The sequence below is a fragment of the Poromitra crassiceps genome (genome assembly GCF_964638095.1).
Source record: "Poromitra crassiceps genome assembly, chromosome: 4".
NCBI classification, from domain to species: Eukaryota; Metazoa; Chordata; class Actinopteri; order Beryciformes; family Melamphaidae; genus Poromitra; species Poromitra crassiceps.
Window position 1 is genome coordinate 41,836,812 of NC_139626.1, and position 18,002 is coordinate 41,854,813.

General features: G+C 45.6%; 1 protein-coding gene across 1 annotated transcript; it reads right to left on the bottom strand.

The window, feature by feature from the left end:
• Positions 1–67: 67 nt before the first annotated feature.
• Positions 68–17,180, bottom strand: rfc1 (replication factor C (activator 1) 1). The gene is made up of 23 exons (XM_083634802.1): positions 17,092–17,180; positions 16,443–16,601; positions 16,280–16,352; positions 16,009–16,122; positions 15,544–15,851; positions 14,064–14,138; positions 13,872–13,949; positions 13,437–13,784; positions 13,195–13,308; positions 12,748–12,927; positions 12,368–12,472; positions 11,340–11,742; positions 10,580–10,692; positions 10,273–10,387; positions 10,001–10,089; positions 9,379–9,516; positions 8,833–8,928; positions 8,459–8,712; positions 7,586–7,703; positions 3,317–3,462; positions 2,135–2,348; positions 1,216–1,401; positions 68–899 (listed from the first exon to the last, which is right to left on the bottom strand). Exons 1-23 carry the CDS (start codon positions 17,092–17,094, stop codon positions 795–797), a joined length of 3,534 nt encoding a protein of 1,177 aa, XP_083490928.1. The 5' UTR covers positions 17,095–17,180; the 3' UTR covers positions 68–794.
• Between the last annotated feature and the right edge of the window lie 822 nt (positions 17,181–18,002).

Genomic DNA, 18,002 nt, shown 5'->3' on the forward strand with positions numbered 1-18,002 from the left:
TATTGCCGGGTTTCACTCAATACAGGACAAAGATATTAAACATCAAATATGAAAACTGACACTCCCGTGAGCTAGACATTTCTCTATTACGGTAATCCTCATGAAATCTTTACAAAATTGCCATGTACAGGAAAATGTTCTATGTCCAACTGGTCATCAAAGTGCTCACTATAGAAAGCAGAAGTATTACAGTTGTACATACAGAGTTCCATTGTAGTAGTAAAAAAAAGCAACAGTCTTTTACACTACAGTTACATTATTTACAGCCTCAAAGTTTGAACCACAAAGCAGTGACTTTAGAAATGGGCCATATTGGTTCAGAGGCATCATCCCCATAATGCTGCTGACATGATACTGGAGGGGACAAGCGGATCAAGAATATAATTTGTACACTGTGGAGACATTACAGGAAGTACAACACCGGACATTCTGCAGTTTCTCAGCTGATGCAGGGGGAGTGGAGGGTTTGGGGCGATGCACATGAATCAGAGCTTCCTGCCGTTCACAATTCAAGACTGGCAAAGTAGAGAAACTGGTCAAGGCTCGTTAAGGAATCATTAACGGCCTCATGAGGAAGTGTAACAGTCTTTGTGGAGGGGCAGACGGGGACAGTTTGAAGTGTTACAGTCTTTGTGGAGGGGCAGACAGGGACAGAAGTGTTACAGGCTTTGTGGAGGGACAGACAGGGACAGAAGTGTTACAGGCTATGTGGAGGGACAGACAGGGACAGAAGTGTTACAGTCTTTGTGGAGGGACAGACAGGGACAGTTTGTTTCCTCCTCACTGGTCACAGGTCATTTCTTAGCTCTGCCCTTCCCCTTGCCTTTGCCCTTTGCAGAAACCTCCGTCTTCTCCTTCTTGGGCTCCTTGGTGGCTTTGGTTGCTTTGACCTTCTTCTGCTGTAGGGAGGAACAAGAGACAAAGAAGTGATCAGATACGAACTGAGGCCAGCTATGATTAGGGAGGGGTGGGTGGGAGGGAGGAGAAATGATCCAGCAGAGTATCACATCTAAGTAGACGTAGATTAAACAGATGGTGAAAAGGTTTTCCTTTGGGGACATAATTTGCAGTGAAAAAAAGGTAATAAATCGATTCGCAATACTATCATATCATGACTTAAATATCATATCATGGGGCATCTGGTGATTCCCACCCCTAGCTATGATAAAACACACACACACAAATCACAATCATCCGCAGATGGGTTTTTCTTACTTTTATCATAGCGTCAGCAGTGAGGCCTTCCTCCTCCTCTTCCTCAGGCTCCTGGGAGTCCTGGGACTCTACCCCGGGCATCTCGGACTCCGCTCCGCCCCCGCGCCGGCCCTTCTTGACCACCTGCAGGGAGTAGGGCGTCAGGTGCGCCTCACGGTTGTACGCCCGCGTGAAGGCCGCCTTCACCTGGGAGGGGGAGACAGGACAGGGGTGGAGTCAGGACTGTGCATGACACAATACCCTCTGAGTTGACTTATCATGACTTCAAATCATATACACTGATAGTGAAAAGACTGACCAGACAGCTAGAGGACAGAAAACACTGCTGATTGAGCATTAGAGGTGTGATCAAGTCCATTTGGCTTGAGTCCCAAGTCAGTCAAGTCGGAAATTATGTTCCAAGTCTAAATGTAGATTTACCAAGTCAAGTACAAGTCTAAATGTAGAACACCAAGTCATGTCACAACAAATCTAGGGTCCAGTATCAATTTAATATCTTAAAGAAAAAATATCTAGGATATTTCGATGCAAAATCATTTTAATAGAATTAAAAAGAAAACTTGTTAAGTGCATCTTCGACAGGATCTTTGATCAACAATTTAGAAACCATTTCAGTCAAGTCCCAAGTTGTCAGAACCAAAGTCAAGTCTCAAGGAATCTCTTCATGCATCAAGCCAAGTGTCAAACAATGAACTGACTGGGAGGGACTCGAGTCCAAGTCATGTTACTCGAACCCCCACCTCTGCCGAGTGACCATATAATAAAAGGCATGTGGAGCTCAGTGGCATTGATCTCAACCAGTGTCAGGACTCCCACTCTCATAGAAAAAACTGTACAAGTTAGTGACCGGAGCATTTGACCATCTTTGTTATGGTCCCTAATAAAGCCCAGGCAGCCCATGCTGCTCCTCCGTGCTGACCTTGGGGTCCAGTCTGGAGTAGGGGTCGGGCTGCCCGCCCCACATGCTGATCTCCATCATGCTGTCCACGTCCTCCTTGATGAGCTGGTAGGCGTCCAGCAGCTGCACGGCCTGGCCGGCGCCCTCTGCTCCCTGCCGCTGCAGCGGGGTCAGCAGCGCCCCCCGCAGGTAGGGCAGGTAGTCCTGGTTCACTGCCTGTCTGCTGCTCAACGTCCTGAAGGAAGGAGGGAAAGAAGTCCAGAAGTTGGGAGACATGAGGAGAAGGTAATGCAATTACAAGCCATTTTTCTTTGTTTTCTCACTTTTCTGTTGTTGTTATGCGTTAGGTGAGGCTGACAAAAGGTCTTTAACTTGTGGTGATCTTTGGAGAGGTAAGGCATTACATTACATATAAGGCACACTTACCGGTAATTGTATACTGGCTGACAGTGTCACCAATGTGAGAGTAACGAAGCAATGACACTTCACGCCTGAATATAGTTTCAGTCAGCGCGCACACGCACACAACTACTGCATGAAGTCCAAAATACTCCTGATGACATTCTTTACTGTGATCATGGGTGCTTCGTCAGCATCGTACCCATAACCACAGTAAAGAACGTCCTTAGGCCATGTGTCCATATAGCTTCTTTTCCTAAGCACCAGCATCTTTTTTCAGTTGTTTCCAATGAGGAGATAGCGTATGCGGACGCATATGGACGTCTAGAGAAAGCGCGCTGCAACCAGGGTCTATTTTCAGAACGCTCAGAGTGTTTTGTGCGCCGGCTCCCTGCACTTCCAGTTGAAAATATTTTAACTTTTCAGAAAGACGCTGGTGTCGGGTGCTCCTTTTCAGGCAACTAATCATATGGAGAAACTATTACAACAGAGACAGAAAGGCTCAATTGTGGGAGCAGATTGGCTAGACACTTAATATTTCTGGTGAGTGTTGTGCTTTTATCACAGAACGTGTGTTGCTAGCTTGTTAGCTGTTAGCTATCAAGCTAGCTTCCTAATGTTATTTTCAATCTGCTTGATTGCATATTGTGCGCTGGGATCAGCGCTCACCAGCGCACTTCCAGGGTTTAACGGTCAGAAAAAGAAGCTATATGGACACACGGCCTTAGGCAGATTCTAGCTATGGTTGTGTGTGTGTACATATGTGGAAACGTCTGAAAACTATGGCCTATGTGTGCCACTCACTTCAAGCTCATGTGCGAGGCCAGCTCCTGGAGGATGCGGGCATGTTTACTGGTGGATGAGTTCTTGCCCAGCCAGCTGGGGAAGGTGGGGAACTGGTTCATATAGCCTCGCATCAGCTCCCCTGGTAACACACTGGCATAGATGGCCTGGAAAACACACACACACACACACACACACACACACAATGATGAACTTGCCTGAATCCTCTTGTGTACAGTCTCTACAGCAGGGGTCGCCAACAGGTAGCTTGCAAGCCGTCAATTAAGTAACTCACAAATGAATCCACAATTATTATTTTTTAATTATTATGATTTATGCATAAACTAAATCCCACTCATGTATAGTGAATCTCCTATAACTATCTAGCGAGCGGGATTCCAATGGGAGCAATCGCTGTTCATGAAACCTCAGAGGGTGTCTCAGAGGGTCTGTGTGACGTATACTTGCTGAAAACAAATATTGCCTTCGCTGAAACCAGGTAGAGAGGCGGGACATAGTGTGTGGATGATTTGATTTGACCGTTCTGGGGACTGGAGTTGACATTGGCCAATCCTGGCGATTGAATGCTGTGAATTCCACTCGGTGGATCGATGGATCCCACCGGATTTGTGGGCAGAACAAGCCCGCACCGCTACGCACGGCAAAATAATCTGAAACCTACCAGTCACATTTCAATAACAGTCCATGTGCAAACACAATATGTCTTTATTCAAAGATCACAAAAACAGCCCTGAAATCCTGTATGCCAGTGATACACAACTGGAACCGGAATTGGGGGAAAAAAAAAAAAAAAAAAAACCTGAACGCAAGATGCAAGATACCCGCTGAATAAGGCCATGTTCAGACTAGGAGGCCAAATCTGATTTGTGAACTTTAGTGACCTATTAATGACTTTATCCAGATTGGTTTTATGAGTCTGGACGCTCCAAGTCTGATTTGTGTCACTTGTCCCAAACCACATATGGAGGTAGTTTCCAATCTGCTTTCGACTGATGTGACTTGAGTGCGGACGCGCAGATCCACCAAATCTGATTTGAACGTCACTCGCAACTCGTCATCAAATGCTTCTGCGCAGGAAAACCACATCACCAACGTACGTATTTACTGACGCCCAGGCCGTTACCATAGCAACCCATGCAGATAGGCTGTTTAGGTCTGGCCACACAGATCCGACTTGAGAATCAGATTTGTGGCAGTGTGGACACACTCCCAAATCAGATTTGGGAAACCAATCAAGATAATGCAAGATTATTGACTTTATCAGCAAATCGTATTTGCCTGAAATGTGAACATGGCCTAAGTGTCCAAATGTTCATGTCATTCTGGCCAATACTCCACTTCTGTTATAGCATTTCAGTCTGGAATATGGAATATCTTTCAATAATCTATGATTTAGAGAGGATTTAGAGAGGCATGGCAGGAAGAACTTGGTACTGAATTATCTGACATTATATATTATATATCGGTTGTACAACTCTGCTCAGTTAATAGCAGACATCAGCTGATTCAATTTAAAGTCGTTCACCGTCTCCACTACTCTAAGCAGAAATTACACAAGATCTATCCTACTATCTCACCACTGTGTGAAAGATGTCAAGTGTTGGAGGGCACACTGTCTCATGCCTTCTGGTTCTGCCCTTCACTGACGGGATTCTGGGCCAGAATATTTGACTGGTACTCTAAGGCCTACGGGGTGGCCCTTCAGCCGGAGGCAGAACTCGCCATCTTCGGCTGCTCGGAGTCTTCTCTGAACTTTCCTACAGCTGTGCAACAGTCTCTGACACTGGGGACAACTGTCGCCAAAAAACAAATTCTGAAGGAATGGAAATCTCCCTCTCCACCCTCTTTCCAATTGTGGTTGACGGACATGACCTCTGTTATACGCATGGAGAGACTTAGGTTCCTGAGAACCAATGCACTTAGAAAATGTATAACTATCTGGGACCCGTTTTTAGTCTACCTCAACGAGGCTAGGGGTGACGGGTGACTCACCCGGCTGGCTTCCCATAGACCCCTTGAGTGAGATCAAGTTTCAAGTTTCAAGTTTAATAATTTATATAGCACCTTTCATACAGGAAGCAACCCAAAGTGCTTTACAGGAGGAAAAAACAAAAGGCACACACGCCTTATTTAAAATCAAAAAATACAATAGGATAGGATAAATAGGATAGGATAAATAAAAATAGGTTAAAAGTGGCAGTGGAAGAGCTGATTAACAGTCAAAGGCGACAGAGAACAACAGGGTCTTAAGTCTATTCTTGAAGGCAAGTAGTGTCGGGGCATACCTGAGGTCTTTAGGAAGTTTATTCCAGCTAGTGGGGGCATAGTGGCCAAACGCGGCTCTTCCGTGTTTGGAGTTGATCCTAGGAATATCCAATAGGCCGAACCCTGCAGACCTGAGAGGTCTAGACGGCTCGTAGCGTGGGAGCAAGTCGGCGATGTAACTTGGACCAAGGCCATTTAGCGATTTATATACCAACAACAATATTTTAAAATCTATTCTATAGGATACTGGAAGCCAGTGTAAGGACCTAAGAGCTGGAGTGATGTGATCAGCTTTCCTAGTCCTGGTTAAAACTCTAGCCGCAGCATTTTGGATGAACTGGAGTTGTCCAAGTTCTTTTTTAGTGAGGCCGGAGAAAATGCTATTGCAATAGTCCAACCTACTAGAGATAAAGGCATGGATTCATTTCTCTAAATCTTGTCTGGACATGTAGCCCCTAATTCTTGCTATATTTTTTAAATGATAGAAGGCTGATTTCCTAATAGACTTAATGTGGGAGTTAAAGGTCAGGTCGGAATCGATAATAACACCAAGATTCCTGACTTGGTCCTTGGGCTTCAAGGATCGCGACTCGAGGAGCGCGGCAATTCTGAGCCTCTGCTTTTCTGGTCCGAAAACGATCACCTCCGTTTTATCTCCATTCAACTGCAGGAAGTTTTGATTCATCCAGACATTTATTTGGTCAATGCACCGGCAGAGTGAGTCTATTGGAGAGTAGTCAGCTGAAGAGAGAGCAATATACAATTGCGTGTCGTCAGCATAGCTGTGATAGGCCACATTGTTTTTCTGCATAATTAGGCTGAGAGGGAGCATGTAGAGGTTGAAGAGAACAGGCCCCATTATAGATCCCTGCGGCACCCCACAGGTCATACTAGTTATGGCCGATTTGTTGTTGCCCAAGGACACAAAGTATTTTCTGTCGCGGAGGTAGGACCTGAACCAGGTTAGGACCGCACCCGAGAGCCCAACCCAGTTCTCTAGCCTATCAAGTAGGATTGCGTGATCGATGGTGTCGAATGCCGCACTCAGATCCAGTAGTACCAGAACTGTACGGTACTTTGGCCTGTGTCTGTGTTCATTCTGATGTCGTTTATGATTTTGGTGAGCGCGGTTTCTGTGCTGTGATGCTGGCGGAAGCCTGATTGGTGCGTATAGAAGTGCGTTTGAGGTTAGGAATTTGTTGAGTTGCTGATAGACAACCTTTTCAATTATTCAATTATTAATATTAATATTAATATAAATTATTAATATAAATGATTAAATTATTAATTATTAAACGATAGATCCCAGGTATATCGTTTACAAGAACATAAGAACCTTAGGTGGCTGGCGGCACTTTGTAATGTTGATTATATTTTGTTTTTGTTTTGTTTTTCATTTCTTTCCCCTGTGTCTGAGCCTGTTTGTCGGTTTTGTCTTGTTTGTGTTCTATAAAAATTTAAAATGTGAAAATAAAATATATTAAAAAACAAAATCTATGATTTAGCTGCTAAATTGTCAAATACCGCCGTCTGCTCGCTACCCAGGCACTTATGTATGTACTTAACCTAACTAACTATCCGGTGTGCACAACATTGTCAGACTAAACTCCGGCTGACACCCCAAAAACCTACAATCCGCTACAGAAAAATGTATATTGATTGTTTATTAACTGGCCCCTGGCCTTCTATCATTTCACGAAAGTGGCCCCCGGGCAAAGCAAGTTGAGTATCCCTGCTGTATGCTATATATCAGAGGTGTAATTAGGCACAAACAAACCATAGCAAGGAGAGGTTCTGCATTCTGAGAAGATGTAAAGGGGGCTGTTGGAGCAGGACATAGGTACGTGCAAATGGTTTTTAATTAAATTTCAATGTACTCGCCTTGGCAAAAAAAAAGGCAAAGTAGCTTGTAACTAGTTCTATTTTTGGTGAATAGCTCTAATGCTAAATAAGGTTGCAGACCCCTGCTCTACAGTGCGGGTATTCACTATAATGTGTTTTTACCTGAGTGGGAAGTAGTGACCAGTTCTGTCTGGAGCGGATCTGTCTGTCCACCAGGTCTCCATCACAGATCGAGTCGGCCGTCTTGCTGATCAACATCAGATGGGACTTCAGATTACCACTGATGGAAGAAAAATATAACCTGTTATAATCCTAACCTCATTTAATGGTACATTGGAACAAATTATTATTGGTACAAATTGGAAAAAAAAACATAAAAGGAATAATTATGTCTACACAGTTGCGTTGGGATCAAATGTTTGAGTCTGTCAGCAGATGCTATTACTGTTCATCCTTTGTTCTCAGCCAGGCTTATGAGCAAAGATGTGTATGTATAAGTAGCGCTGCGCATATAGATGTGTATGTATAGGTAGCGCTGTGCATATCAAAGATGCATATCATAGCGGCTTTAGCTCAGGAGGTAGAGCGGGTCGGCCAATGACGCAAGGGTTGGCGGCTCGATCCCCGCTCCCTCCCAGCTGCTGTCGTTGTGTCCTTGGGCAAGACACTTAACCCTCCTTGCCTCGTATGATTGGTATGATTGGTATGAATGTAGACATGAATGGTATGATTGGTATGAATGTAGACATGAATGATGGTGGTTCGGAGGGGCCGTTGAGCGCCAATGTGTGGCTGCCACGCTTCTGAACCACCGGTACGAATGGTGTGAACGAATAATGATTCTGTGTAAGCGCTTTGAGCCTTGGAAAGGCGCTATATAAATCCAATCATTATTATTATTATTATTATTATTATTATTATGTGTATGTATAGGTAGCGCTGTGCATATCAAAGATGTGTATGTATAGGTAGCGCTGTGCATCAAAGATGTGTATGTATAGGTAGCGCTGTGCATATCTGTATCTCCTCTCTCACCCGGCAGCCACCGGTCGTACATGCAGGTAGTTCTCCTGGACGAAGAGTGGCGCGAGCGAGTAGTCGTGGAAGAAGAGGTCGGACTTGTCTATGAGGCTCATGCGGGCAGTCTCCTCCCCGGAGATGAACACCTTCCTGCACACGTCGAAGGGCCCCAGCTTCATGTCCTTGCGGGCGCTGGCTGCGTCAGACTTGCACTGGTCGAACGTCATCACCTTGTCCTTCACCGACCACATGCTCAGGTTGTGGAGCACCTGGGGAGAGGAGGAGACGGGCGGCGCGGGAACGAGGGAGGCAGGTTTAGCAAAAACGGCAGACGAGAGACGTTTATGGGCCTGGTAGAAAGGGTTTCCTTATTTCTTTGGCTTCTTTACCTGTCGGACATCCTGATTGGAGGCCAGGATGATCTCGTTGAGGGCTGGGGGCGGGATCTTGATGCCCTCCCTGAAGGCTATGGACATCATCGCTCCCTGATGAAACACAGGAAAGAGGGAAGGTAGAGGGAAAAGAAGCAGAGGAAGGGGAGAGTGTGGAGATGTGAGAGAGAGAGAGAGAGAGGAAATTGATTCAGTCTAGCATCTCCAGTGTTCTGCCTTGAATTCTATTTTAACTGATACTAATCATTCTATTAGACCAAAGTGACAGCAGACACATGGTGTCCCTTGTTGTACCATTCACGAGCCGACTGACTATCCATTAACTACCGTATATTATTTTCCATACTGCTAGCTCCTTTTACAGTTGCTATCCAAGCTCATCCTGGTTGGATCCAAACACAACATCTTTACATTGTGTGTATTGACGCCAAGATTTCTGGGTGTTTTACCTAAATTACCTCCAGCCAAATATAATCCAACCAGCCAGAAAAGCTGTTGGTGGCAGGTGTGATAGGGCAGATCAGCGCGTGTGTGTGCGTGTACCTTGATCTGCTCCACTCGAGGCCTCTGGAAGCGCAGGTCGAAGCAGTAGTTGGCCAATGACCTGATCTTCTGGTGGTTACGATCGTTGCACATGAAGATGATGGGAATCTTGGTCTGTTTGATCAGACTAATCATCTCCTGAAGGAGGCAAAAACATCAAGAGGTCGGCGTCAGGAAGCAAGGCAGACGACATAAAATAATTGATATCTAGATGACAAATGGGAGGTGCCCCCTTGTTAGCTTAAAATATAACATTTGCCTGTTTGTTTTTTTACCTCTATTTTTGATTTAATTTGTTTTGACTAATATTTTACTTTACTTTATTTGTTCATTTGGTCAGGACAGTACACTTTAATGAACAGTTACCTTACAGAGTGATCTATACGATAACAGTAAATATGTCGGATTTAGCTAAAAGCTAATTTGCATCCGTAGTCCTCAGGACATAAAAACATACAAGATTAAGACAACATCAAAACAGAAAACAGCAGGAAGAAGAGAAAAAACCCACTAGAAACAACAACAATGTGGCCAAATAGATATAATAATGGTGTGTTAAAATATCTTTCTTAGTTCAGCTAGTTTTCCCACATTTTACAGAGAGGTGTGTGTGTTTGCGTACCTGGATTCCTCCTCGGTCCTCGTTGCCGGCCATGCCATCCACCTCATCCATGATCAGGACGTGTTTACTGCTCACGGTCTGAGAAGCGCCTGCACAACACACACCAATAGTTACACATACCGAATTACCGATACAGGCTACAGACATTCATATTATTATTTCAACATGCCATTTGCCTGTGTACATCTGTAAAGGCTGGCGTACGTTCAAACATGTGAGAAGAGACCAGAGAAAGAGAGAGACGGAGGAAGATAAAGAGAGCGAGGCGGTACCAGTGTAGAAGTTCTTGATGCTGGTGTTGTTGAGCGACTCTGCGACCACCACCTTCAGGCTGTTCTTGCTGCGCGTACAGCTGGCATTCAGCTCCACGTAGCTGTAGCCCAGCTCCTGCAGGCACGCACACGCAGGTAGAGGGAGAAGGACAAGATGGAGTCAAAGGAGAACTGGCAAAATGTTCAAGCTTTAACTCGTCCCCAGATGGGAAATGTGGGTGCATATGAAGAACATTCTCACGACAAAGTATACAGGAAACAACAATGAATGACCAAATTGTGTGTTTGTGCGCGTGTTGAGACTGACCTCACAGACCAGGGCCGCGGTGGTAGTCTTCCCCACCCCTGGGGGTCCAGACAGCAGTGCAGCCTTCAACGCTGATCCATCATCTTTCCCTCCAAACTTGCCAAATTTGGCAGCTGTAGAGCAAGAAACAGTATAAAAGTTACACACAGGTAGAGAGGTCTGTTGACTCTGTCAGGAGCTGAAATTCACTAAAAACTAGAGCCCGACCGATACTGGATTTTTGAGGCCGAGGCCGATACCGATATTAGGGAGTAAAAAGATTCCGATATCGATATATCGGCCGATATTCTTATATTATATATACACATTATATATATATTTTTGGTAATTATCCCTCAAATATCAAACACTTGACAAAGATATGACTTGACATGACTTGAGATATGTAATGTAGGCAGGATATTTTACAGCTTATCAATCAACTTTATTGTCCAAAATGACATCAATGCAATGAAACAGTAAACAAAAGAAAAAATAGAAAATAAAAAAATATCGGCAATATCGGCCACATATCGGCTGATACGGATATATCGGTTATCGGCCAATAATATCGGTGGACCGATATATCGGTCGGGCTCTACTAAAAACAACATCAATTTTGGTTACTCATTTCAACAACGGAGGAAAAATTGGTTCGGCATTGCTCAGAATGTGGATGGAACACCTCCAAGATGTGTGCGGACTGCGCACACACACACACACACACACACACACACACACACACACACACACACACACACACAGCCTCTGTCTCTCCTACCTGGTGGTTTGGCAGCTCCCCCACTGTGGTGCCTGTGCCAGTTCTTCAGCCAGCGGACGAGCTTATTGGCACAGCTCTGGTCTCCCTGCTGGCCAATCACAGACTTCAGAGAGCGGGGGCGGTACTTGTCCACCCATAGCAGGCTGACGCCCTCTCCGGTCAGTGAGGGGCAGGATGTTGCTGAGGAAGAGGAGGAGGAAGAAAGGCCCAGACCCCTGCGGGCCTCAGGGGCCAAGTCTCTCTTGGGCGTGGTGCCGCCACTGTCTCGTGCACCTCGGCCCGCCACCAGGCCGGTCTTGGATGGGCTGGGGGTGTGAGGGGACCTGGAGTTACCCTTGGAGGGGGAGATTTTCTGGGCCTGGGGGGTGGTGCTCTTTGAGGTCCTGCTCGTGGAGGCCTTGCTCTGTGCGACATGGAAAAGGCACCAAAAGAAATACAATGTGTCAAAATGAAATTCACACGTACTCAAAAATACCATTGAAGTGACACCTTTTGTGTGCAAATGAGGCTATGATTTATGAAACCACTTTGCAAACTGCATGATATACTTTTTTTATTTTTACTTTTCTGATTTCCCCCCATTTTTTCTCCCCAATTGTACTTGGCCAATTTCCCCCTGCTGCCCCGGTCGCCACACCCTCTGCCGATCTGGGGAGAGCCGTAGACTAGCACCATGCTTCCTCCGACACATGCACCGTTGCCAGCCGCTTCTTTTCACCTGACAGCGGGGAACTTCACCGGCAGGACATAGCGCTTGGGAGGATCACGCTATTCCAACCAGTTCCCTTCCGCCCCGAACAGGCGCCCCGACCAACCAGAGGAGGCGCTACTGCAGCGACCAGGACACACCCTCAATCCGACTTCCCACCCGCAGACACAGCCAATCGTGCCTGTATGGACGCCCGACCAAGGTAACACAGGGGCGCGAACCTGCGACCCCCGTGTTGGTAGGCCGGGAATCTACTGCTACACTACCCGGACGCCCAACAGCATGATATAGTGATCAGGGTAGATTTGTGTGTTCTGACCTCTGCCTCAGCAGCGATCTCATACTTGGACTTCTTTCCTGGTTTGGTTCTGATCAGCTCCAAAAGGCCATCCTCATCCAGGATCTTGGTACCAAAACTCTCCGCCTGAGCAGTGAGGGAAGACAGAGTATAAAGTCAAACTGTTCAAACATGGCTAGAGACAAAACAGCAAAAATAATCTACATGGCATAACACAAAATAATCTACATGGCATAACACATCGGCAAGAGAATGGTTCAAGCATAAAAACAAAACTCAAAGCATAAGGAGTCAATAAGGGTGAACACTAAACATAATAGAGCACGTTTGTGTGTAAGGATTAAGCCATCTGCAGGTTTCAGAAAGCCAAATTTAAGACTTCATAAAGTCTGTCTGGTCACCTTCTCGGTCTTGGACGCTCCACTGTCTCTGCCCAGCACCAGGTAGGTGGTCCTCTTGCTGATGTTGCTCGTCACCTTGCCCCCGTAGCGCTCGACCATGGTCTTGGCAGCGTCCCTCTCCATGGACTCCAGGACCCCCGTCAGCACAAACACACAGCCCTCCAAACAGTTGTCTGCTCCCTGGAAAACACACACACACACACACACACACACACACACACACACCATCACAGACCATTAGTGAACAAGCATAAGACGAAGGCAGTGACATGAATCAGCAAAATCAGCCACAGAACATAACGTCTGCAGATGGTAGGCACTCTGTGTCTCTCCCTAACCTCTAAAGTTTAGAGGTACGTGTTACCTGATCAGCCACAGAACACAACGTCTGCAGCTGGTATGTGTCTCTCCCTAACCTCTAAAGTTTAGAGGTACAGTATGTGTTACCTGGGGTATCTCCTTGGAGCCCAGAGCTCGTGGTCCATCTCTGTTGAGGTAGTTCCTGTAGGCTGAAGAGTTGCCTCTCTTCTTCTCTGCATCATCAGGACTAGTACTTGTGCTCTGCTCACATTGACAGAAAAGGGAGAGAGCATCGTTTCCACCATGAAGAAGATGCACACGGTGCCTTGATTTGAGATGATTACAGATTGAAATATTTCCAAGGTAAATAAACCCTCTGAGCGACTCACCTCCGGTTTCTTGGGGGATGTCTTGAGTGTGGTGGGTGTGGTCGCCATTTTGGGTGTGAACTTCTTGGCCAGGCTCGAGGGGGTGAGGGGCTCTTTTTTGGGGGAGAATTTACTTTTTGCGGGCGAAATGGGTGTTTTGCTCTTCTCCTCTTTCTTCACAGCTTGCGCCTCGTCCTTTCTCTTCATCAAGGCCAGCTTGGAGCTGGCCTTGACAGAGGCGGGGCTCTTCTTCGGGGACGGACCGATGACGTCATCCGTCAAGTCCATCGTCCCGTTGGTCTTTGACGGGCTGCTCGTGCTGCCAGAGTCTGTGCTGCTCTTTTTGGGAAACGTGGTCTCCTTACGTGCCTGTGTGAGGGGACACACACAATGAGACTTACCAACTAATGGCGTATGTAGGAAGTGCATGTAGGTCTTTGTGGTTGTGTTGGTCACCTTCTTGGCGCGTGGCTCCTCGTCCAGCATGGCCAGCGTTCTGGCAAACTCCTCGTCATCATGAACCAGTGTTTCCAGCTAAGTGAGAAAAGACGTTGGGGTTAGAAAGAGGAGGGGTGAAACAACACTGGCTTTGTTAATAATACATCAGTGTTTATAGTAAACAAGCAGCTGGAGTGTAGGTCAGTCTACCTCCATGTCCTCATCCATCTGCAGCTGTCTGGCGATCAGCTCATCACTCATCACATCATCTGGGTCCTGAGATGCCTGAGGAGCGGATGGGATTTTAAGTCAGAGTACATACAGTTAGTGTAGGGAAGTTGTAGCTTCAATTATAATGTGCTGGATTATTTAAATTAGAACTCGTCACAGGTGATTGATCAGAATCACAGAGATGTCTTTAAGATTTTATTGGGGCAATGCGGCTGAGGTAAGGCGGCCGATCAAGTAGCAGTCGAACACAGAAACATTGCTTATTTATTAGGGCTGTCGAAGTTAACGCGATAACGCGTTAACGCAAATTCCTTTTAACGACACTATTTTTTTTAACGCGCGATTAACGCATGCACCTTCTGTGATGTTTGAGCCTTGGTCCGCTCCATAGTTTGGGAAATCAGGAAGCAGTAACGTTGATTGCAAGCAGAAACAAAGCTCCATGAGCAGAAGAGGAGGAAGAAAATGGGTATAATGGCAAGTTCAGCTTCAAATTGAGAAAGATGTCCTGCTTTTTGGGTAAGAGAGAGGGAGCGAGTCAGCTCTTCCCGTCTGTCTCGTCTCTCACCGTGGCAGAGAGTGAGAGACAGACAGACAGAGAACGGGGGGGGGGGAGACAGAGAGGGAGAGAGAGGCAGAGAAAGCGAGCGAGACAGAAAGGCAGTGAGAAAGAGAGAGGGAGGGCGATCAGACCAGAGAGAGACCGAGAGAGAAAGAGAGGGGAGAGAGAGCATGCATGCAGCTGCTCCTGTCTATGCCTCGAGAGATGTAGAGGATAGCACCATTAACTTCACACAGTGCAGCCTGAGATATGTGTATTCCCAGTAACTAGTAGCAATAATAACAATACCAAATACTTACCCATACTAATGATAATAGCTACTACCCATACAACAGTGCATATTTTCACACAGCTCTCAGGTTTAAGGTACCTCGGTTTAAGGTAGATTTAGAATAAAAAAAATCAATTGACAGCCCTATTATTTATATCTTGGCATGTATGACATCATTGATGACCTCACAGTTGCAGTGACATCATCGATGACCTCACAGTGGAAGTGACATCATCGATGACCTCACAGTTGCAGTGACATCATCAATGACCTCACAGTTGGGTGACACTGTAGTGGTGACGGTGGTCCAGTCCATGACATCAGCTCATTAGGTCACTGGTTCGAATCCGGCCGTGGGTGTACCATTGTGTATGGTATCATCATTTGGCATTTATACAGTTAGTATGTGGCAATTTTGAGATTTTAAATGAAGATCGTTATTTGAGAGTCTAGTGAGAGGATGAGAACAAACATCAGTAAAAAATTCAATGTACAAATACTCAGAGAAAGCCATGTCATTTTGGATAAATATGTGAGACAAGGGAAAGAGTTTGGAGAGAACAAATAAAAGATGAACAAAGAAAAAGGTAGGAATAAAGAGGGGTTCAACAATCAACAATACTCACAGCCTTCCTTTTGGTGCTGGCTACCAGCTTCTTATCCGAGCGCTGAACGCTCGCAGTGCCAAAGTAGTCCAGCACCGAGGTGGGGGTGTGTTTGGGCTTGGCGGGCGGGGCCGACTTTGGGGTGACAGGTACAGGAGGGGATTTCACCCCCTTTTTCCCCTGGGTGGAGGAGGGCTTAACGGGACACTTCGTCGTCTCCTTGGCCACTGGCGGAGTCTTCTCTGTATTGGTCTTTGCTGTTTTGGACACACCATTCTCCTGGGGTTTGGAGGTCTTCTTCAAGGTCAGAAATGTGTCGCTGTCTGAGTCTACAACCAAAAATGGAGGAATAGCCGATTTCTTCAATTATCAAAACAAGTTATTTTGCATAACAGCCAGGGTAAGTGCTGGTATGAGACAGTGTTTTGGTTTGGCAGTAGTGTGTGTGTGCGTGTGAGAACTACAATGAAGCTTCGTCCACATCACCTGTTTCAGAGACGTACTGCACAGGATCCTTCTTGGGAGGAGGTTCTGCCTTGCTGGTCTTCTGCCTCTCTTTAGGAGATTTCTTTGGCTTCCTCTCTGGCTCCTCCTCTGAGTCTTGGTAGGCAGAAAGACGGGGATGAATTAGCAAATAGAAACACGAAGTGGGTGAAGAGCAACTGACAAGCTGCTGGCTGCAGTTGATAAAAGCTAAACGCTTTCTACTGACTGTAGTAGACATGAATGGTGCGGTATGCAGAGCCACTCTTATTACCCGATTCTATGACTGCACGCTTCTTGCGTTTCTTCCCGCTGTCCTGTTTCTTCTCTGCTTTGGGGCTTGTGACCTGCAGCACATGAAGCATAATTAACCATAACGCACCAGATCTGCATGGCTCAGGCTCTATAAGCAGAGCATCACATCATGATTTCCTTGCCTTGGGAGTCACTTTCTTTTTCTTCTTCACGTCATCCTCTGCAGAGAGAGACTTCTTTTTTTTCTTCTTCTCTTGCTCTGTGCTGATGCTTCCATTTGGGGCTGCTGCTTTCTGCACCGTGGCTTTGCTTGTTGTTGGTGCAAAGAACCGCCTAATGTCCTGTTCCCCAAGATGACTCATGTTAGCTTCAAGGCAATCACAACAGGACACTACCGACAGGGTAGAAGGAACATTGTTGCATGGTTACCTAATGTTATATGTTGCAAATCAATGTATTAACGCTAATGTGTATTTTGTGGCCACCATCTGCAAAACTTTTACTTTTTACATGGATGCATGCATCATTCAACCTTTTGGGTTTCGTAACAAAACACAACTGTCAATTTCATACATTTAACGCGTTATCTAATTACAAAACAGGGCAAAGACAACAATAATGTGCTGCCTGCAGAATGTTGAGCCACCTCGCCCAGGTTATCTTTTGTAACGTTAGCATCAGCTAACATGAACGTTAACTTAGCTGGCTTGTGTGCATGCTGCGAAACAGCAGACAGGTTCAAAACACGAATATTCTGATGCAACGGAACGAGTTTCCAAAAACAGACCGCTCACTGTTCGAACACATCGACAAGTATATGTTGTGACATACCATGATTGATACTGTACGTTTGCTTGCTGGTAGATGTCAGATTAGTTGTCAAGGCAGGGTAAATCCTTGGCGCGAGCGCGAAGTACGATTCTGGTCGCCTGGAAATGACGTTGTAGCGGGAGCTGTGACGTATGTGCGTCACAGCCGACGTGCGTGACGTCTCCGCCGCTGTATGATGTATGATGTACATATTTACGTTAGGCATAATTCAACAGGTTGGAGTTTAGATTTCAGCCCAACTATTACCCTTGTTATCTCCAACATACACTTCCATGGGCAAAATCTGTTTTACCAGTTATACAGGTAAGATCTATGAGCCATGTTTCAACATTGCCATTACCGATATTTCATATTGGAATCAATTTGTAGATGATGTGGTATGGAAGAAGGCATGGCTTGGACCTGGACTGGCTACCTACCGCTAAATCGATATCTACTTAATTAAAAAAAATTAAACTAGTTAATTCTATCCAGCTAAAAACTATTTAGAGACATTGATGTGCATTGTACACGTAGTTTCTGTAATGTATGTCCTGAAACGGATGTGCATTTTGTTAAGAATTTCTCACTAAATCTGTTTTCATTACTGAGGAGGGAGAAGAGAAATCGTTGAAAGTTGTAGCTGCTTTATTTTTTGGAAGAATGTCTGTTTGGCCTCCTGGAAAGTAATACACAGTAATAACACTTGTTTAAAAGAAAATCACAATAGGTCAATGGTGTGACCTGGTGCATCCTTTTCTATCCAGCTTATCCACTCTGGTGTGGGTGACGCTGATGTCAAAGTTCTTATTTCTCATTCTACACATCTATTTATTTCTCCAGCTGAAGTCACCTACATGTTAATCACCTGAATGTCTGACTACTAGTGGTCATATCTACACCAGACCAGTGTCTTCTGTGGCCAAATGTCC